The 22,359-nt window shown below is 38.0% G+C and overlaps 1 protein-coding gene across 2 annotated transcripts in view; it reads right to left on the bottom strand.

Annotated features, from left to right (window-relative positions):
* The window catches only part of TATDN1 (TatD DNase domain containing 1), a 58,806-nt gene that overhangs the window by 13,367 nt on the left and 23,080 nt on the right, over nt 1-22,359 (bottom strand). For both annotated transcript variants that reach the window (XM_069081037.1, XM_069081036.1), the window contains 5 exons: nt 18,480-18,543; nt 15,622-15,765; nt 15,475-15,517; nt 3,451-3,536; nt 3,328-3,368 (listed from right to left, as the gene is read on the bottom strand). In XM_069081037.1, coding sequence (XP_068937138.1) covers nt 3,328-3,368; nt 3,451-3,536; nt 15,475-15,517; nt 15,622-15,765; nt 18,480-18,543 — 378 coding nt within the window. The remainder of the gene's footprint in view (nt 1-3,327; nt 3,369-3,450; nt 3,537-15,474; nt 15,518-15,621; nt 15,766-18,479; nt 18,544-22,359) is intronic.

Below are 22,359 nucleotides of genomic sequence, written 5' to 3'. Positions count from 1 at the left end.
ATTCAAGGAGTGAGTCATTCAGCAAGCATTAATTCAGTGCTTACCATGTATGTGCCAGACAATGTACTAGGTGCTGGGAATACAAAGACAGAAACATGTACACAAAAAAATGAAATACAAACTATATACATAGTGGTTTCCAGGGAAAGACCACTAGTAATGCAGAGAAATCAATCAAACTCCTGTAGGAGGTGGTATTGGCTGAGCTTTAAGGAAGCTAGGGATTCTATGAGGCAAAGCAGCAGGGCATTCCAGGTCCACAGGACAGCCTCTGCAAAGGCATGAGAGGAGAGGTGGAATGCCATCCACCAGCAAATAGGTCAGTTTGGCAGGAGCCAGACCATGAAAGCCTTTTCAAAAATCAAGCAAGGAGGGAAAGAAAGGGAGAGGGTCAGATCCCACAAAACAGGCTCAATTTCTAGACTGTGATGCATTTCTAGACAGCTCCCAAACTATCTTCAAGGAGGGATGAACAACAAGACACTTAAAGGAGAACAGATATAAGGGATCATAGATTAAGATCTAGAGTAATCTAGATTAAAATCTTAAAAGGGTCATCTACCTCAATCCCTCATTTAACAGATAAGGAAGCTGAGGCCCAGCACTGGATCATGTTTGGATCTACCTGGAGCTGCAAAAGTATATTCTAGGGGCGGCTAGGTGGCGCAGTTCACTGCGCACCGGCCTTGGAGTCAGGAGGACCTGAGTTCAAATCTGCCCTCAGACACTTAACACAAAAACTAGCCATGTGACCCTGGGCAAGTCACTTAGCCTTGAGGTAGCACTGGTGATAGATGGATGTGGAATTTAAATAACAGCATTTATGTGGAGCTTTAAGGTTTGCAAAACACACGATATCTCATTTGATCCTCACCAATAATCATAAAAAAGGTACATCCTATTACCCCTATTTTATAGATGTGGAAACTAAGATTGAAAAAGGTTAAGTAAGTCTATCAAAACATAAAACTTGGGCAAGATGACTTGGCCAAGGCCACAGAGCTACTAAGTGTCTGAGGCAGGATTAGAACTCAGGTCTTCCTGACTTCAAGTCCAGCACTCTATATCCTTTTTCCCCTAGCTGCACAAATGGGGGGACCAACAACATACCCCCTAGTTCTTCAGAATAATTCTGTTAAATCCTAGTACTTTCCTTGACTCAAGCATACTGACCAAGGACTAGGTCTGTCACTGAATACTGTTGAATGAATAAAGCTGATTAAAACTGGAGCGGGGAGACTTTTTTGTATTATTTAAAATTTTTATTTTTTACAACTACACTGGCTATGTGTCACACTGCACTGTTAAATGTCAAAACTGCATTGCCCAAATGTGTATTTTTAGTAGATCATTAACTGAAAAGCAAAACAAAACAAACTATCTCTGCTACAGGCAACAGGCCACCCCTATGAGGTTTCTGAGCAAGAGAACAACAGGGTCAGATCTGTGCCTTTTGTTAGCCAAATGAAGGATAAATCGGAGAAAAGTGACATTGGAACCAGGGTGACCAGTTAGGAGGCAACAAAACAGCCTCTGTGAAAAAGGAATGAGGAAGATGTAAGAGATGGTCTGTATCCAGGCAATCCTTAGAAGATTTGGCCATGGTTAGACAGGTAAGGGAGAAAGTATTCTTAAAAATGAGTGGTTACACCAGGCACTGTGCTAAGCACTGGAGCCCCCAAGGTGAAAAACAGTCCCTGCTCCCAAGGAGCTCACAGTCTGCTGGGGAAGACAACATGCAAACCGTGTACAAACAAGGTACCGAAGGACAAACTGGGAATGATCTCAGAGGGAAGGCATCGACAGTAGGGAAGACTGGGAAAGGCTGTGTACAAGCCAAGGGGGCCACCAAGGAGAATGCCTGGAGTGGGGAGGTATGGAGTGTCTTACTGGAAGAATAAGGAGCAAGGCCAGTGTCACTGAAAAAACAGATAATATAAAGCTGGAATGAACCTTAGAGCACCCAATTCTCTAGTTTTACAGATGAACAGAAGGACATCCAGAGAGGGCAGGGACTTGAATGAGGTAGTAAGGAGAACCAGGATTGGAGCTCAAGCTCCCTAACTCCTAATCCAGCATTCTTTCTAATTCATTGTCTTGCCAAAAGATGATTAGTGATTTAAACCCATTCCCTCTTGAGGTATAAATGAAATGTTTTTGTTTTAAATACTAATTATCAAAGTAAGCATGCAAGAAAAGCACTGAGTTAATGCTTATGCAGATCAATCAAGGTAGAAGTGGCTATTCATAGTCAGTATATGTATTTTTGTTATTTATGATTCATGTATGCTCAAAAACTAGAGGTTCTCTAGTTGTAGCTGGTGGCACAGTGAACAAAACACTGGGTCTGGAGTCAGGAAGACTTGAATTCAAATCTGGCCTTAGACACTTCCTTGCTGTATGCTCCTGTAAAAATCACTTAACTTCTGCCTGCCTCAGTTTCCCCATCTGTAAAATGAAGATAACAGTTCCTATCTTCCAGGGTTGCTGTCAGGATCAAATGAGATAAGCTTTGCAAACTTTAAACCAGTATATAAATGCCTAGCTATTATTAAAAATGTTAATGTTCAGGGTATTAAAAGTGATGACAGTACTGTCAAGAGAGAAAGTGAGATGGCTAATCAGTATTTTAAGTACTAAACAATTGCAGCCTATTATTTAGGTTACTTAAGTGAGCTGATTTTCATAATAAAACATAATGACTATGGTTGTCCTGAGAAGACAGCCCAGTATGGTGGAAAGACTGCTGGACCTGGAGTCGGGAGATCTGCGTTACTGGCTGTGGGACCATCAGTAAGTCACTTAAATTCAAAGAACTCCAATTTCCTTAACTGTAAAATGTAGATAATAAGAGCTATAGCACTTACCACAAATGGCTGTTAGGAAAGGACTTTGTAAACTTTAAAGCATATGTAAATATGAGTTATCAGTTCATGAAACTGAGAGATATATGTAATGAGGTTATAAAAACCTCACAGAGTTTTTACAAAAACAAGAAAATTAGTTTAGTTTTATATTCTAAACAAGTCATAAATTAGGGGCTCAGCGAGTAAGAGCACCAGCTCCAGTGTTGGGATGACCTGGGGATCAAATCTGGGCTCAGATACTTTCTGGGCCAGAAATAACTGGCCGTGTAACCCTGAGCAAGTTACTTAACCCCAATTGCTTAAAAAAAAAAAAGTCATAAATTAACGAGCATACAGTAGACTAGATTAGTGTGTTTATATCACTCCTGAACTAAGGATTTCCACAATTTGCAAGGTCTTCAAATATGGGAGAAACACACTTAACCACTGCATCACATATTAAATATAATTTTTATCTTACCACTCCTCCCACACATCTGTCTCTATTTTTCTTCATTAAGTCTGTGAATCAAAAACAAAAAAAGATTGTAATAAAACAATTTTTTTCAATGTTCTTTAATTATGTTTTAAGCTATTAACTTACCCAAAAATTCGGTATGTGAGTTTCTGCAGTGAAGAAACATTGGTAGCTTTGTTTGTTCTGATAGTTCAAACTGTTTTTCGAAGTACCTGTATAATGCAAAACCAGAATTTCTACAATTAAATTCTCATTTGGTTTGATGGAACTATTTTTTAAAAAGCCCAATGGTCTTTAAAAGTCAAATTTATTTTTCCCCTAATTTTTTCTCCTTGAATTTGTGGATCACAAATGGTGAGTTTGGAAGTTCAAAACACCATGCACACAGCACAGGGTCTTTTAGATTACACAGCCTGGGGAGATCAAAACTTCCCTGCCTAAGAAACTTTATACTAGGGATTTAATGGAAATCTAAGTATATTGTGCAGAAATACAATATTATAGGTATAGAAAATGCTACTTCTTAAAGCTAAATACTTCATTGACTTGCGGGTATTTTTTCACTTGAGATAAACATGAAAACTCCTGACTTAGAAGATGGTCTTTGAAAATTGATGTCACTAAACATTTATCACCTAGTATGATAGATCTCAACTTTCCTAGATGGACAGTTTGACCCTGGGCCCACTCAAGTCTTTCTCTAGCTTGATGAAAGAGCCTTCCAGAATGTGTGTTCTGTCAGCAAAATCTTTGAAAAATCAGGATTACTGTAATGTCACAATGAGATATCAAAATAGGATTTTATTGGAGGTAGATGTCAATAGCAAAAAAATAACCAAACCAAAGTTTGAAGCAAGCAGAAATGGCCTCCAAACAAGTGACTTTATTCAGTTCTTAATTAATACCCAGAAAACAAAACACATCCAACCAATGTTAATTCCTTGGAGTATCTCATGGAAAAGTGTAGCTGGTCAGTGACCTCTTGTCATTGTTTTCCATTATAGTTTGCAACAGCACAAGGAAACTTGTTGTTTGTCCTTCATTCTGGAAGAGGACCATGATATCTAGAAGGTGATGTCATGAGTTGCAAGTGAATTGGATATAAGTGAGGCAGGGCTGTGCAAAGTCACCAGCCTCACTCTCTCCTCTGGAACCTTTTGGGTCCAGTGGCAAGCAAGATATAGATCAGGAAGACTAAACTAGATGCAGTGGGAAACCTTAGCCTTTCTAAGCTAAGGTCTTTCCCAGGTCTCAGTTTGTCTGAGGCAATGCCCATTCAGTGATTAAGGCTAGGTAAGAAGAAATGAGGCAAAGACTGACCTCTTTTACCTAGTCCAAAAAAAAAAAATCAATCTAGGAGGGGAAGACTCTTGGGGTTTGGGCCAAAACAGAAAGAATTGCTATTTATACCATGAGCCATCAGAGTTCAATGACCAAATGATGCTTGGGCTGGGACCTATTGTTGGCCAATCAACGAAAGCCAGATTGATTTGGATTTAGGCATGTTTCTTAAAAAAGAAACCTAGGGCGTAAACCCCAAGAATTCTTGCCAGGTTTCAGCATGACTGAGAGCCACACTGAAAGCCAGTGAGGTAGAGATAAGGGATTGGACAAAAATTTACAAAAGGCAGTAACTGAAATGATTTTTAAACTATTGTTCTACATATAACCTTAAAGATGAGTCATTCTGACACTCAGGGTTATAAAACCATGTCAGAATTCTCTGAAAAATAAAAACTTAAAAAGAACCACATCCCTGCTTGCTTTAAACTTTGGGCTTACTTTTTGGTATTATTGACTTTTACCTCCCCTAAAATCCTACTGATGTCTCCGTGACATGAAAATGATACAGTTTTCAAAGATTGTGCTGACAGAGCACAGGTGTGCTGTACTGTTCAACTGGACAATAAGGAAAAAATAAATGCCAGCCTGAAATGATCACTTCCCTCTCCTCTTTATTAGTAGGGACAATGGAGGAGGGATAGACATTTTAATCTTCTAAAAAATGATTACCACAGCCATGGGAAGCTGTGTGTGTGTGTGTGTGTGTGTGTGTGTGTGTCTGTGTGGTGTCTTGTTTGTCTTCAGATAACTTTACCAGTCTTATAAATATCTTGGAACTAAAGAGTGTAAGAGTGTACACTCTCTTGTTACTCATTTTCAGGGTTTCACAATGCTTAGGAAGCATTTCCTTATATTTAACCTAAATCTCTTTTGCTACAATTTAAGCCTTTTCTACTCGAGGCAGAGAGGAAAATATTTCCAGTGTCCTTGACTTTTGTGCAGGTATGACTCCACTAGTAGAGACTACAATCCCTCTATAAGTTGGTAGATGGTCTTTAAAAATCGCTATAGCAAAAATATTCATCATCCCACAACAAACCTAATGATAAGCCTGGTTGACCTTAGTTCTAGATAAGACATAGCCTGCTGTTGAATCCATACTTGAAATCTTTTCTTAAGACAAAAGCCTGCTGTATCTATCTGTGTATCCCCAGAGCTGAGCACAGTACTTTGCAAGTCACAGGTGCTTAATAAATGTATGTTGAATAGAATGGGAAGTATCTGCCAGATATTGTGCTGTACTGGAACAGTAAACCTAAGGTTATCCCCATGCCAGGATAAAACAGTGGAGTAGGTCTTTAATGGAGATTTTTTTAAAAGTTACTAAAAGGAAATGTCAATGATTTTAAAACATAGTTTTCCCCACATAATGGCCAAGTGCTGACTATATCTATATCTAAGATTATGAGGGTACTAGCAATTATAGCTTGGCAAAACCTGGAAGAACTTGCAGGATCACTTCTATACCACGATGAAGCACTGGAATAGGATGTTAGGAGAAACTAAAGAATACCATCTTCTTTATACTTAATACCCCACTACATACTTGACAGGCTAAACCCTTTCCTCCAGAATATAAATTTCCTGGTATACTGAGGTTCCAAACATCATCTGGTGAGCACTTTATCCCATGATGTCTTATGGACATAGCGAGCTAAGTTTCTAGGGCTGATACCTGAAGTTTTTATAGTATTTGAGGTCATGGAGCCTTCTGGATACCATCCTTCAGTAGGAGACACTTGTGTTCTTACGGTTCTTTGTTGACCTGTCTAACCTCCTACTCCCATGTCTAAAACATGGCTACTTCCTAAGGTCCTGTTCTCTTTATTCTCTCTCCATGACTATACAGTCACTCATACCTAGATCTCTGCACTCTACCTCTCCCAGAATTGCCTCTAGTCCTCTATATGTGGTGAGAGCTTGAATTTATACTGGACTTTTAAGATTTGTTTATAAATATTATCTCATTTGATCCTCATATTAACCCTGCATTTCAAACTAGCTACTAAACTGTACTACTGGCACCTCCAACTTAACATGACCTAGTTCAGTCTAGAATTGAACTCATCAGCCTTCCATATTAAAACCTGCTCTAGGTTTAATCTCTCCAGCTCAATTCAGTTCAACACACATTTACCAAGTACCTACAATGTGCAAGGCACTGTGCTAGGTGCTGGGGATACAAATATAAAAACAAAACAGCCCTGCCCTCAGAAGGCTTACATTTAACTGAGGAGATACCTCTTGTACACAGATAAATGTAAAGTTATTTCAAGACGGAACACTAATGACTGGGCGGACCAGGGGACACTGCAAGTAGAAGGTGGCACAGCTTTTTGTCCCTTAATCTTGCCCATCTCCTCAGGTATTCCGTTTCTCTTAAAAGTAACATCATCTGTGGCATAGTGCCATAGTATCTAAAAGTGCTGGACCTGGAGGAAGAAGTCCTAGATTCAAACCTCACTTTTGACACTTAATAGCTTCATCAGCTTAGGCAAGTCATAGAGTCGTATAACTTGAGAGTTGGAAGGGATCTTAGTGTCCTAGTTCAACCCATCCATGAAAGGAATCCATACCTATAATAGCAGACAAGTGGTCATAACAGCCTCTATTTGAAGATGTCTAAGGAAGGTAGACTCGCTGTCTTCCCTGGAAACCCCTTGTATATTGTTAGAAAATTTTTCCTTGAAACAAGCCTATATCTGCTTCTTTGCAACAACTTTTATTCACTTGCTCCTGCTTCTCCCCTCTGGGCCCAAAAGGACAAATGTAGTCCCTCTCATCCATCACTCAATGGCCCTTCAAATACATGAGGATGGTTACTGTCACTCTTGAATCTTCTCTTCTCTAGGCTAAACATGCCCAGTCCCTTCAAACTGATCCTCACATGGCATAACTCAAGGTCATTCACCATCCTGGATGCCTTCCTCAAAATGATCTCCAGCTTATCAATTTCTTAAACTTTGGTGCCCTCAACTGAACACAGTATTCCAGATGAGGTTTGAAAAGGGTAGAATTCAAATGGGAGTACCCTGTTACCCCCTCCCCCCCATTCCTAGAGGCTATGCCTTTTTTTTTTATTTTTAAAAATTTATTTTTAGCTTTCAACATTCATTTCCACAAGATTTTGAGTCACAATTTTTTCTCCCTGTCTTTCCCCTACCCCACCCCAAAATAGCAAGCTTACTGAATACCCCTTCCCCCAATCTGTTCTCTCCTATGTCTTCCCCCATCACCCCCCTAACTTTCTAGTAGAGCAAGATGGATTTCTATACCCCAGTGCCTGTACATCTTATTTCCCAGTTGCATGTAAAAAAAAAAACACAATTAAAAAAAAACATTTGTTTTTAAAACTTTGAGTTCCAGATTTTTTTCCTTCTTCCCTCCTCACCCACCCCCACTGGGAAGATAAGCAATTCAATATTGTATGTGTGTAGTTACCCAAATCATTTCCATAGTAGTTATATTGTGAAAGACTAACTATATTTCCCTCCATCCTATCCCACCCCCCACTTATTCTATTTTCTCCTTTGACCCTATCCCTTTTCAAAAATGTTTGCTTCTAACTACCTTCTCCCCCATTCTGCCCTCCCTTCTATCATCCCCCCTTATCCCCTACCCCCTTATTTTCCTGTAAGGTAAGGTACCCAATTGATTGTGTATGTTATTCCCTCCTTAAGCCAAATTCAATGAGAATAAGGTTGTCCCATTCCCTTTCACCTCCCAGCTCTTCCCCTCCATTGTAACAGTTTTCGCTTGCCCCTTTTATGAGATAATTTACCCTAATCTATCTCTCCCTTTCTCCTTCTCCCAATAAATTCCTCTCTCACCTCTTAATTTTACTTTTTAGATATCATCCCTTCATATTCAACTCATCCTGTGCCCTCTATGTATACATGAACATTCATATGCCCACACTCATATATATATATTTATATACACATACACTCTCCTATACATACATATGTATGTATGTATAGATACACATATGTACATATATACATACATATTCCCTTCAACTATCCTCATATTGAGAAAAGTCTTATGAGTTACAATTATTGTTTTTCCACGTAGAAATGTAAATAGTTAAACTTTAATAAGTTCCTTATGATTTCTTTTTCCTGTTTACCTTCTCATGCGTCTCTTGCTTCACCAATATTTGAAAGTAAAATTTTCTGTTCAGCTCTGTTTTTTTCATCAAGAATGCTTCAAAGTCCTCTATTTCATCGAATGACTATATTTTCCCCTGTAGCATTATACTCAGTTTTGCTGGGTAGGTGATTCTTGGTTTTAGTCCTAGCTCCTTTGACCTCTGGAATATCATATTCCAAGCCTTTCAATCCCTTAATGTAGAAGTTGCTAGGTCTTGTGTTATCCTGATTGTGTTTCCACAATACTCAAATTGTTTCTTCCTGACTGCTTGCAATATTTTCTCCTTGACCTGGGAACTCTGGAATTTGGCTATAATATTCTATAAATATTCTTTTGGGGAGCTTTTTCAAGAGGAGATCAGTGAATTCTTTCAATTTCTATTTTGCCCTCTGGTTCTAGAATTATCAGGGCAATTTTGCTTGATAATTTCTTGAAAGATGGTGTCTAGGCTCTTTTTATGACCATGGCTTTCAAGTAGTCCAATAATTTTAAAATTATCTCTCTTGGATCTATTTTCCAGGTCAGTGGTTTTTCCAATGAGATATTTCACACTTCTATTTTTTCATTTGTTTGGATTTGTTTTATAGTATCTTGATTTCTTATAAAGTCATTAGATTCCACTTGCTCCAATCTAAAATTGAAAGAGTCATTCTCTTCAGTGAGTTTTTGACATTCCTTTTCCGTCTGGCAAATTTGGCTTTTTAAGGCATTCTTCTCCTCACTGGCATTTTGGGCCTCTTTTGCCATTTGAATTAGTCTATTTTTAAGGTGTTATTTTCTTCAGTGTATTTTTGGGTTTCCTTCAGCGGTCTGTTGACTCACTTTTCATGATTTTCTTGCATCATTCTCATTTCTCTTCCCAATTTTTCCTCTACTTCTCTTACTTGATTTTCAAAATCCTTCTTAAGCTACTCCATGGCCTGTAACCAGTTCATATTTTTCTTGCAGGCTTTTGATGCAGGAATTCTGACTTCGTTGTCTTCCTCCCACTTCATGTCTTGATCCTTTTTGTCCCCAAAAAAGGATTTTATGGTCTGTTTATGCTTCCTCTGCTTGCTCATATTGCCAGCTAATTACTTGACCCTTGAGCTCTTTGCCATAGTAGAACTCTGCTTCCAGAATGGAGAGAGCTTTGTCCCAAATCGCTGGGGTTTTCACAGCTGCCAGAACTATTACTTGGGTGCCCTCTCTACAGCCCCCACAAGCTCTGGCTCATTGGCCACACACCCCAGGACCACCACCCAAGACCACGATCCAGATTCAAGCAGGTGAAAGCAAGAGTGATTACCCTCTGAATGGTTGCTTGGTCCCCCTAAAATCTGCAAGCCAGAAGCTCCTGAGGCAGCCATGTGGTGGTGGCCACCTGCTTCTTACCCCAGGGGCAGGGGCTGGACCCTGTTCTTCTTGTGCACCCCTGTTCCAACCAAATTCCACACTGACCTTTTACTTTGTCTTTGGCATTTATGGGTTGAGAAGTCTGGAAACCGCCACAGCTGCTGCTGATTCATTCTCCTAAAGTCTGCCCTGGCTGCAGCTCTCACGCGGGACTGTGCTCAGCTCCCAGCTCAGTGGGATAGACCCTTCCTGTCTACCTGCCAGGATGCCTTCAGCGGGAGATTTGTTTTTCTCTGTCACTTTGTGGGTTCTGTAGCTCTAAAGTTTGTTTAGAGTCATTTTTTTTACATGTATTAGAAGTGAATGGAGCAGGAGCTCAGACCAAGTTTGTGCTTCTACTCCACCATCTTGGCTCCGCAGCTGTGCCTTTCTTGATGCAACCCAAGATGGCATTAGCTTCTTTGACTGCCATATCATATTACTGACTCCTATGGAGCCACAATAGTACTCTCCTAAAGCCTCTAGATCAGTTTCAGAATAATGACTGTATAATGCCTTCCCCATATTGTACTTAGAAAGGGAATATATACACAAATATAAATATTCATTCATCCAATTATTTACTTATTTTTGGCCTAAGACTTCACAATAATCCCTACTGGATTTCATCTTATTACAATACAACCCAATGCTCTGGACTGTTAAGATTTGGGGGGTCATCTGACTATCATTTAGTACATTAGTTATCACTCCCATCTTTAGGTCATCTGCAAATTTGATGAGGATGCCATCCACACTGGGAACCCTGGGGTACCTTACTCTACTGGATACCTCCTGCCATGATGACATTAAACCATTAACAAATACTCTTTGAAACCAGCTATCCAACCAATTTGGAATCCATCTTGCTGTATTACTCTACATCTTTTCATCTTCTCAAAAAAAGTCCACTGTGAGATATTTTATCAAATATTTTATTAAAATCTAAGTAAATTTTATCCACTATATTTCCCTCAACTAGTTTAGTAATCCTGTTTAAGGGAGGAAAAAAGGAAATTAGGTTGGTCTGACATGCTCTGTTCTTGATAAAGCCAAACTGTTCTTTGTAATCATGGTTTTTCTTTTACAATATTTGTTAACTATTTCTTCAAAGATCTGATATTCTAGAATTTTCCCAAGAATCAAAGTAAAGCTCACAAGCCTGTAGTTTGCACTGTTTTCTTCCCTCTTCAGAAAACTGGAACATTTGCCCTTTTCCAGTCTTAGGGAACTTTCTGGCATTCCATGATTTTAAAAATATTATGAAAAGTGGCCCAGTAAGTAACTCTGCCAGTCTTCTAAGTAACTGAGAATGTAATTAATCTGGGCCTAAATTTGAATGTACCTCAGACAACTCTTTAGGACTTTCTACTAAGCCAGTGATGGTTGAGATTTATTCCCATACTGGGAGTTCCTCACATGGTGAAATCATGAACCCCTGGTGTATAAGATTTTTACTTAGTCTTTACTCACAGGAGTGTTCTAAGCCTCAAAAGTAGCACTGTATGTAAAATACCTTACCTTATCAAACCTTTAAGATATACCAAACTTTAAAGAACTAGAGAAATGTCAGCTATTGGCTATCAGTAATCCAGATCCTAACCTGACTTCCTTCTTCACACCACATATCCAAACAATGTGACCTTTATCTATTATTTAGATTATTTTTACAGCCTCACAGTTGTTTTCCTGCCCCCAGATGATACCTTCTCCATACTCCTACACAAATAATCTTCCTTTATGATTATGTTATTCCACTTAAAAAAAACTTCTAGGGCTCTTCCACTGCCTTCTGAATAATGTATAAATTCCTACTTTAGCATTTCAAGACCTTCCAAACCTGGTTTCACCTAACCTGTCTAGCTTTATCCCATTTTACTTCCTTCGCATATTCTATTCCAGCCAAACTAGGCTATTTCCCATCCATTTCTCCCTTCCCCTCTACCCACCTCCCCATTTCATGCCCTTGTTTATCCTTTACTACATGCCTAGGGTCTCAATCCTCATGCACTCTCACCAATCTCAGAGGCAATTCTTTCTCCAAGGCCCAACTCAGACCTTACTTCCTCCATGGATACTTTCCTGATACGTCCATGTGAAAATTATTTCTTCCTACTCAAGTTTCTCATGGTACTTTGCCTGAACCTACTTCTTATGGCATAGTTATTTTTGTCCTCGTACAAAGATATCCCCCTATTAAATGGTATTCTCTTTAAGGGTCTGTGTTATCCACCTGTGACTTGGCATTCTTGCATGGGGCATTGGACTTCTGACTGGTAAATGTTCACCATAACTGGCCTAGACTAAATTCAACATACTCTGCTGCTAATGGGTCCTCTTTATGCCATACTATCATGCCTATTAAACCTGCCCCTTCCCCTCCCATAGCTAATTACAATAATAACATCCATGTAACTATTTTTGGAAAGAACATGTCAGTTATGTCAATCTCATACGCTATTCACCATCCCTCTGACATTTCTGACAATAATACTGTTCCTTGGCCACCACTCCCACCTGGGCTTTCTGTTAGAATATAAACTCCTTGAGGACAGGCACCATCATGCTTTTTTGTATTTGTAACTTTAGTAATTAGCACAGTCCTGGTGTACAATAAATATTTAATAAATACTCACTCACTCACTCATTCATTCATTTTGTATATACCCAGAACCTAGCATAGCGCCTGACAAATCAGAGAGGCTTAATAAATTCTTGTTCAATTGGACTTGAAGTCTCTTCCAGACACTGTGTTATACCGGCACATACTTCAAGAACCCAGGGTCACCCCCAGGCCAGGAAAAAACAACAAAGTAGGACTTTAGTGAAAGTTTTGTTAATAAAGCACTAAAATGAAATGTAGGTGATTTTATAATACTGTTATCCTCTCACTAGGCTAAGAGTCCCAACTATATCTATATCTAAGAAAATGAAGATGCCAGCAGTTACACAGATTTTAGATCTCTTATTATAGATCTGTTATTTATCTGGCTTCTTAGTAATTTCCTGGCAACTGTGAAAGGAAGTTTAGAATCTCTCTCTCAAAGGTGATAATTTCCTACTTTGTGTTAGGTACACTCAAATAGCGACTCTTTTCATGTAAATCTCTCATCACTCACACACCTAACAATATGTTTGAAGGATAAATTTTAGTGCAGATTGTGAAAAACTGGAAGGAATTTTGTTAAACTTCCATGCCTCCCATCTATTGTTACTAAGCTATCAAAAAAGATTCAGGATCAACCTGAATATTATGTATACTATAGACATATTAATTCATTCACATAATCATAGCAGGAAATGACTTTTATTGATCACAAAACATATCATTAGAAGTTGACCAATAAAAAAATGACTGGATATTAAACTACTGTAACTAGGAACAGTTACATAATCAAAATGTAAGAAATTAGTACCTGATGATGATTGTGCCTTGATTTATTGTGTAGCTTTTGTCTGATTTTTAAAATAAACTGGGTTTAGAAGTTGCTATTTGGTTGGTATTTGTAAGTGACTGCATTCAAACTTCCTTCAGCTTTAACACTTCTTTCAGTCAAAGGTGATAAGGCTTTGAAATGTCAGACTTCTGGGTAGCAGCTATATCTAACTGCCTAAAATTTTAAGAGGAATCCAGAAAACCTATTGACACATGCTGGTACCTAACATTGGTTGGGAACCATTCCTCCTAAGCTGGCTGCTAGCAGAATGGCATCAATCCCTCATCTTCAGTGTCTGCTAAGTCCCCAAAGGAATATTTTGAAATCTTGTCTGCTGTCCAATTTCTTTTTCAAAAGACCACAGTATTAACATTTAAAAAATACCAATAAAAATGCCCAAAGCAATATTCTTCCACCCAAGTGACTATCTCCCTCAAGGCCAATAATTTCCAGTTTTACAGATTTCACATATAACTAAAACTCCCCAAGAGGATTCTTCAAATGAACAAGGTTTTAGAACTAGAAGGGCCCTTAAGAACCTCTGGTCCAATTCCTCATTTTACAGAAGAGGAAACAGGAGTTTGGAGTCGTCAAGGGTCATGCTAGTGGCAAGGTCAAGAATAATTGTAAAGCAAGTTCCTTGACTCCCAGTTCCCTATACTCCATACCATGCTACAAATGGCTGTCACGTGGCCTTATTTATAATGGGCTAGTATTCTATTAGCAATATGTGTTTTTCTATTTAGATGCTGTTAATAATGGTGTGGACTTTTAAAAATGACAAGTGTGCCAGTCTGAACAAAGCTACAGATGTTATTTGAATAACTCAAGTGCTAATAACTAAAAAACAAGGAGTTAATGTGCAAGTGTGTGAAAAATAAAATACTCTATATAACAGAGTTGAAGATTAGGGTCTTATATGTCTCAAAAAAATAACACGCTCAATAAACTTGATTTCAAATTCTCTTACTTGGTTCTCAGATTATAGTCTAAGAACAAGGTGCATTAAGTCCACGAACATTTTAAACATGATAGAATTATTAAATGTAATTTACTGAGTGTTACAATAAAAACATGGATTTGGAAATGATCCCACTGATCATGTGGTCCAGCCCTTGGCCTTATGAAATAAGGACCCCAGCACCAGTCTAGGTGGCATCCTCTCATGCTATTTTATCTGTATGATAAAGTCATACTTTATTATGTCCAACCACAATTAAATCGTTTTAATTTAAAAGCTACCATCTGCATTGGGAGGGAGAAGTCCAGCTTGGGCAGTTGTGATGCTGACATAAAATAGGAGTTTCAACTACTAGCTGGGAATGTGGGAAGTCCCTGGATACTAATGATCCTTGAAATGGTCTTAGAAGGCCTCACTCTTAACATGATTCCTGAGGTGTCCCCTAATTCATGACTGTCAATTTCCAAGAAATTCCAAGGCAATCTCCATGTCCTACTAAAGTAAAATATGGCATGGATTTGGTGACCTAAAGTCCATTTTTGATATCCCCTTGCTCTATATTTAGGTGAGCTATAATTAATAGTTCTGAATGAGGTTTATTAAACACAATTTTTCTTGTCTATTTTAATCACAGTTATTAAATAAGAAAGTTCAGTTATTAGTGTCTTCCATATCCCCATAAGTATTTTCACACATAAGATTCAAGGATTCAATGAAAAATATAGTAATATCTATAATAAAATGCTATAATCACATATGAAAAAGCATGTTTCAGCCAGTTGAAAATATGACTGAAATCACCATTAACACAAAGTAACTACATTCTGAACTGACAAAAGCTTTTAAAATTACTATTAATCTATAGTAATAAATTTTCCTTACTTGAGTTGTGTGTCTTTGGGACAAAACTGTAATCTATCAAAATCTATAGAAGATTAAAAGAAATTACAATTAATCAATTGCTTTGTAACCAAAAAAAAATCAACACTGTAGAACAAAGTCATGCTGACCTACCCAAATGGCACTTACCCAGTCCACATTCCCCTATTGCTACAACTTTTCCTTTATTATTTTCAGCAAGATTTAGCAGCTCAGTTAAATAAAGGTCAGGATTATTCTTTTCAAATTCTCCACAGCGGGTAGGATGACATCCAACTGTGCTGTAAAACATGTCTAGTACAAAATAATATAAGGGCTTATTTTTTAAATGCACATATTTCATCATAAATGCTATGCCTTCATATACATAAACAATATGCAAAAATGTTACAATTGTTATTTATTCGAGAAAAAAACAGAAATAAATATTAAAACTGTGATTTCATTGGTAAATTGAACTCTCAGGTGAGGAAATTTCCTCTATCAGTGAGAGTCTGGCCCTTTTTGGATCTTAGTCTCTTAAGAGACTTTACCTAGAGCAGTGAGAGGTCAAGTGACTTGCCCAGAGTCCCAGTCTCACTCCACTTACAGTAGAGGGACAGACTCACCCTCAGATGCTCAATGGCACATTTGTATATAAAATAAGGCAGATTAGAAGTAGAAAGACACACACAGATAGCAATGAGAAGTGGCAACTGATTTAAAGAGAAATAAAACCTATAAAAGCAGTCACCGGGATCATTTACTGTAGACCAAAGTGTTCTTCAAAACTCAATTGCTCCTGGGCACATCAATAAATTAAAACATAGTACAATGATATTCATGATGATGAATTTATGTCATCAAGAGAGACCTAAATTATGTTCCATTTCCTCTCTATGAAAAAAGGAAAATATACGATACATTTAAAAATTATGTCTATCCAAATTAAATTTTTAAAAATTTTTGGTTCTGTAAAAGATTAGCTTCAGTTATCTGGAAAAATCATCTACACAGGCCAGGTACTTCACTGACCAATGTTAGATAAACAAGGCACCGCTAAGTAACTGAGAACGCTTTTCTTGATTACCCCACTGAAGAATGACTTTTTCCTCCTAGACCTCATAAAGAACTTTGCTCAACCCTCTCTGGTATACTGTGCATTATTATAAACCAAACTTTCTTAACCTCCCACAATTACTCCAATGTATTGTTCTGCTGTGGAAGTGAGAATGACTTTTCCAAGGCTGGGCCAGCAGACCGAAAGCTCTAGCAGATTCCACCAGGCTAGAAAGGGTCTCAAGTATGGTCTTGTCAACAGATTGATTCTGCTTTCCAAGGAAAAGCCCAGCTAAGTCTAAAGAGTCTCATCACCAATAGGCCAGCTACTTGGGGATGGATTCCTATGCCATACTACCCTATAAACTAAGAAAAATACAAAACAGCTCTCATTCGTGTTCAGGACCCTTTTGATTCTGCAAAGTGCTGCCTCCCTCCTCTCTCCTCGCCCAAAATAGGTAAAGGTTGACAACAATATTAAGCCCATCTATAAACAGTAACTTAACTGTTTATATTTTAATATATGATCTTGGTCAATGACCAATGAGTTAATAAGTACTTTGGAGGAATTGATCTATGTCAATATTGACATTCACAATATAAACAAAACAGAGATCTAAGGGAAGTGGCAGTTAAGCTGAAGGATGGTTCAGTCATAGATTCTTCTGGGAGAGGTAAATTACATAATTTGCTGAGCTGGTTATGTTGTGTGTACAAAGGGAAGAAAATATTTCAAGGGTTTTCCAAAATAAACAACATGGAAGATAACAGCAGCTCATGTGCCAAGATCTATTGCAAAGGATGAGGTTGATAAATTTTAAATACAGAGGGTCAGTCAGACCTTCCAAAATAAATTAACATATCCTTTAACATTTGGGCAACTTCACTGCCAAGATGGGGAGGGGAAGAACTGTGAAAGGTCTGTTTGAAAAAATTATGCATAAAATCCAGCAAAAGAGGATAGAGACTTGTCAACTCAACAGAAACCTCATGCTTCTACATTAAGAATACTTTATCTAAGAAGAGAGACAGGAAGCGATCAATATGGCAAGCCATCAGTTGAAGGAGCTAGGGAAGTTTAACTTAGCAAGACTCAGGGGAGACATGATAAGTTCAAGTATTTGGAGGACTGTCATGAAAGAAAGATTAGACTTATTCTGTGTGATTCCAAAGTATGGAAGTAGGAGTAATTAGGTGGAAGTTCAGAGGCAAATTTAGATTTAATATAGGGGAAAACTTTGTAATAATTAGTCAGATCTGTCCTACAGGGAGGGGGAGAAGTTGAGAGGTAATGGGGTGCATTCGTTGGGTGTCTTCATGCAAAGGCAGGCTACTTGTTATCTTGTAGAAGGGACTGGTTTTCAAGTATGGGTTGAACTAGATGGCTTCAAAGGTCCCTTCCAACTCAGAAATTATGATTTGGTGAATACTGGCAGCTGTCATAGCAGGAGAAGCATTAGAACAGGAGTAAGGAATACCTGAATTTGAAATCTGCCTCAGACATTTCCTGGCTTTGTGCCTCTGGGCAAGTCACATAGCCCCTTCAGCCTGTTTCTTCACTGGTAAAAAAATGAATAATTATAATAATAAATGTAACCTACTGCACAGTGTTGTTTTGAGGATTAAATAAGATAATATATTTAAAGTGTTTTGCAAACCTCAGAGCTCTATATAAACAGTATTACTATTATTACTGGATTGGAGAAAGGAGACTAGAGGCAAGGAAACCTGCTATAGCCATCCCCTCAAAACCAGTGTTACAAAAGGCTTCCACTGCACTGCATGTCTTACATAGTATCAAATACACTTATTTGTAAAGTTTAATTACTGATTTATCTTAACAGTATACCACTTAAACACAGCTCATTTTCTTTGTCCACAATGTTTTTATATAGTAGTTATATATTTTATCACAGTTCTGACAGTTCTCAAAAACTCTTTGGATTTTAGGTAAATGTATATAAGGATACCATTTGTCTTTGCCAAATTCAGGGCATCTTTACTGTCTTCTAGACTTCCACCTGTAATCATAAACTGAAAGGAACAAAAAAACAACAAAATCTGGGTTTAGCAATGAGTCACAGTTAACAAGAAATGAGAACTAGACCATATCTTCAAACTTTTGTGTATGTGCTTTTTTGCTGGTGTTTCAACAGTCAATGAAATTTATGCTGATGAAGTTTGTTCAGTATAAATTGTGAATCTTGACTAGTATGTACTTCCCCAAATAAATCTTATACATGCAAAGCTGATTATGGTACCATTGCAGTTTAAAAAGTCAGTCAAGAAACTTCTACTAATTGTGACTACTCAAAGAGTACACAAAGTACACAATCCAATAAGGAATTCAATGATAGACAATCACAGGACTTAGAGCTAGAATGGAGCTTAGAAATGATATAGTCCAATTCTATCATATGATATAGAATATTTTTACTTATGATTCAGCAGTATCATGGAAGAAATATATAGTGTTTACTTCAAGCAGAAAATTATCCCAAGAAGGAAATCAATTAAGAGATCTGAAAGCATTAATAAAAGAAAAACAGACCAAGAAACTATTAAATTTTAATGACTAATTGATAAATGTCTTTGGTTACTAAGGTACAAGGTGCTATAGCCAGGGTTTAGAATATAACAGGGCTATGTAAAAAGGAATTTTACAAAGTTCTTTGGAAAGCAGGAAATAAAAGAGATACTGTGCCTATTATGCTTCCCCAATCCCCTTATTTCTCATAATTTGTATCTGTGACAGAGAACAGAATTTTAAAACTGAAGGAGCCACATTTTACTACTGAAGAAACTGTGTCCCAGAAAAATCAAATTACTTATGAAGGTCACAGAGTTAGTTAGTGGAAGAATTTATACTAGAATTCAGATTCCCTATTTCTCTAATTTGTACATTTATGGGGTGGCTTATTAAAGGGCTTTTGAAAAAAAAACTTTCCAAAACAAATTGGCACAGATCTATTAACAACTTTTTTGAGTATGACTCTTTAGAGAGCCAACTCTGGTACCACCTTTTGTTCACACACGTCATTTAACCTCTCAGCCTCAGTTTCCTTACATGCCAAATGGGGCTAATAACATACTACCTTCCTTACAAGAATGTTATAAGATCAACAGAAATCATAAGCGTGACATAGTGGTTAAAAAAAGAAACATGCTCTTAGGCTGCATTAGTAGAAGCATAGTCAGAGGGAAGGACAAGGAGATATCCTGAGTTCAATGGATAAGCAAAGAAAAAACAAGAGGATTCTAAGTAGTGTTGCATCATAAAACAGTGAGAAGTTTTAGAGAGAAGAACAAAGTGATGGAAAGCTTGGCAAGGGACCCAACTTAAGCTAGATCATCTGTAGCATATTTAAACATAAAAATGGAAGGAGGAAAATGTACAGATGAGAAATAGTAAAGATTTCTATAACAAACTCTTTTTTTGAAGGTGGTAAGGTAGGGCAATTGGGGTTAAGTGACTTGCCCAAAGTCACACAGCTAGTTTTGTGTTAAGTATCTGAGGACACACTTGAACTCAGGTCCTCCTGACTCCAGGGCCAGTGCTCTATTCACTGCGCCACCTAGCTGCCCCATGTAACAAACTCTTTATTAATGCCACTGAATCCACATTTGGATTCTAAGAGTCTCTAACATACTACATGAAGAAGTCTAATGGGAAGATGCAGCCACACTATAACAAGCACACACAGAGGATCTATATTGGCAGTGATCATTTTGAGGGTATTTAGGAATCAACTCTCAAGATATCTAAAAAAGGGAAAGATTAATTACTCAGAAAAAGCTTGAATGTGAGTTACTAAATACCAGTATCTAAAGAATTAAGTTACCCAAAGTCAATTAATAGACATTTATTAAGTGCCTACTATTTGCCAGACACTGCTAAACGCTGGGGATGCAAAGAAAGGCAAATGACAGTCTTCACTCTCAAGGTGTCCACGGAGGAGAAAATACTGACAAAGGGCAATGATAAAGCACATGGTGGGTGTAAGTAGGCTGCAAAATATTACCAATGATGAATTACACACATGAAATAGGATAATCTGATAAATATTGACAGAGAGATGAAGATTGAAGGAGGAGATGTGCCACTCATATGGTGAGAGCCCCAACACTCTGTGCCACTTCACCCCAGGACACTAGATGGGCCCTCTATGAAAGATTTACAGGAATATGCAAAGATTAAGAAAGCATGCATTCACTGAGATCTGAATCAATGAACAAAGCAGAGGTAACATTATGAAATCATAGCTTTGCTAAAAGTCAGTCAAAGTTCTGCATGTGTGTTTTAAGAAATATCAGCTTTACTAAGAGAGCATGATGTGGTGGGGGCTAGAAAACCAGTGCTACAAAAAAGATTGGAGTTGTGAATGAACTTCAAGCTCAGAGTGTCAACAGTATGACATGGTAGCCAAAACATGAATTCTAGCCTAGGATGCATTAAGAAAGGCAGAGATGGTATTAAGAACATTGTTGTTGCTATTGTTTAATCGTGTCCAAGTTTTTATAACCCCATAGGGGGGTTTTCTTGGCAAAGATACTAGAATGGTTTGCTATTTCCTTCTCTAGTGGATTAAGGCAAACAGAAGTTAAGTGACTTGCCCAAGGTCACACAGCTAGTGACTGTCTGAGGCCATATTTGAATGCAGGTCTTCCTGACTCCAGGTTCAGCACTTTATCCACTGAGTCACTTAGCTGGCTGAACAAGAGAGATACTAATCCTGCTGTATAATAGTTTGGGGACAACACACCTACAGCACATATTTCAGTTCTGGGAACCATACCACATATCCAAACAAGACACTGGACAGGCTGGAGTACACCAAAAAGAAGGGGACCAGGATGGAGAAGCACCTGGAGATCATGGTATATGAGAACTGGCTGAAGGGACGGATACTATTTAGCCTGAAGAAAGCTTAGAGGTATATTATTAAAAAATCAAGTATTTGAAGCTGTTGTATTTGTTCTTCCTTTTTGAACATGACTGTGCCATCAGGGAAAAGATGATGTGACTTGCAGTTGACTTTGATGTGAATGAGGGAGGGCTGTATAAGGTCACCAGCCTCACTTTCTCCTCCAGAGCCATTTGGGTCCAGTGGCCTGATATTCATCAGGATGACTGGAGATGACTCAGGATGCAATGAGATTTGAAGCATTGTTATACCAAAGAGAGACTGATGTGCTTGGTCCTAGAAGGCTGAACTAGAAGCAATGGTGGAAATATCAGAGAGGGGATGTATAGGCTTGATGTCCCTAATCAAAGGTGAAACAGACTACTCTATGATAGTCTCTGAATAGAGGCTAGAAGGCCATTACATGTCACTAATGTTGTAGAAGGAATTTTTTGGTTACATATGGGTGGGACCAGAGGTTCTTAACCTTGTTTATGTCATGGACCCCTTTGGCAGTCTGGTGAAGCCTAGGGATTTCACAGAAAAGTTTTTTAAATGCCTAAAATGAAATTCATAGGATAATAAAGGGAACCATTTATAGTGAAATACAGTTATCAATTTTTTTTTTAAGTTAAGAGATCCTAGATTAAGAACCCCTGGGGTTAGACTCTGAGATCTAGCCTTTGTAACTGTGAACTTTTTTGATTTTGTGAAAGAAAACAAGTGAGCCTTCAGAACAGAAGGTGCCTTTCCTAGTTATTCTGATGATAAAATTACTATTGTTAAAATAAATAATTGTCCACCTATACTTAAGCTTGAGCTTATTAATTCGGACTGGGAGTGGCATGTCTAAAGGTAAAAAGATAATGTTAAAAGGCAGATACAATTCCTTTCCAGCAGTTTGGTGGCAAGATATGGCTGCATGCAAATATCAAAACTACCTTCC

Source organism: Petaurus breviceps, unplaced genomic scaffold, assembly GCF_028583685.1.
Source record: "Petaurus breviceps papuanus isolate PSGF00001 unplaced genomic scaffold, PetGlider_PUasm1.0 98, whole genome shotgun sequence".
NCBI lineage: Eukaryota > Metazoa > Chordata > Mammalia > Diprotodontia > Petauridae > Petaurus > Petaurus breviceps.
This window is presented reverse-complemented; position numbering and strand designations above follow the sequence as displayed.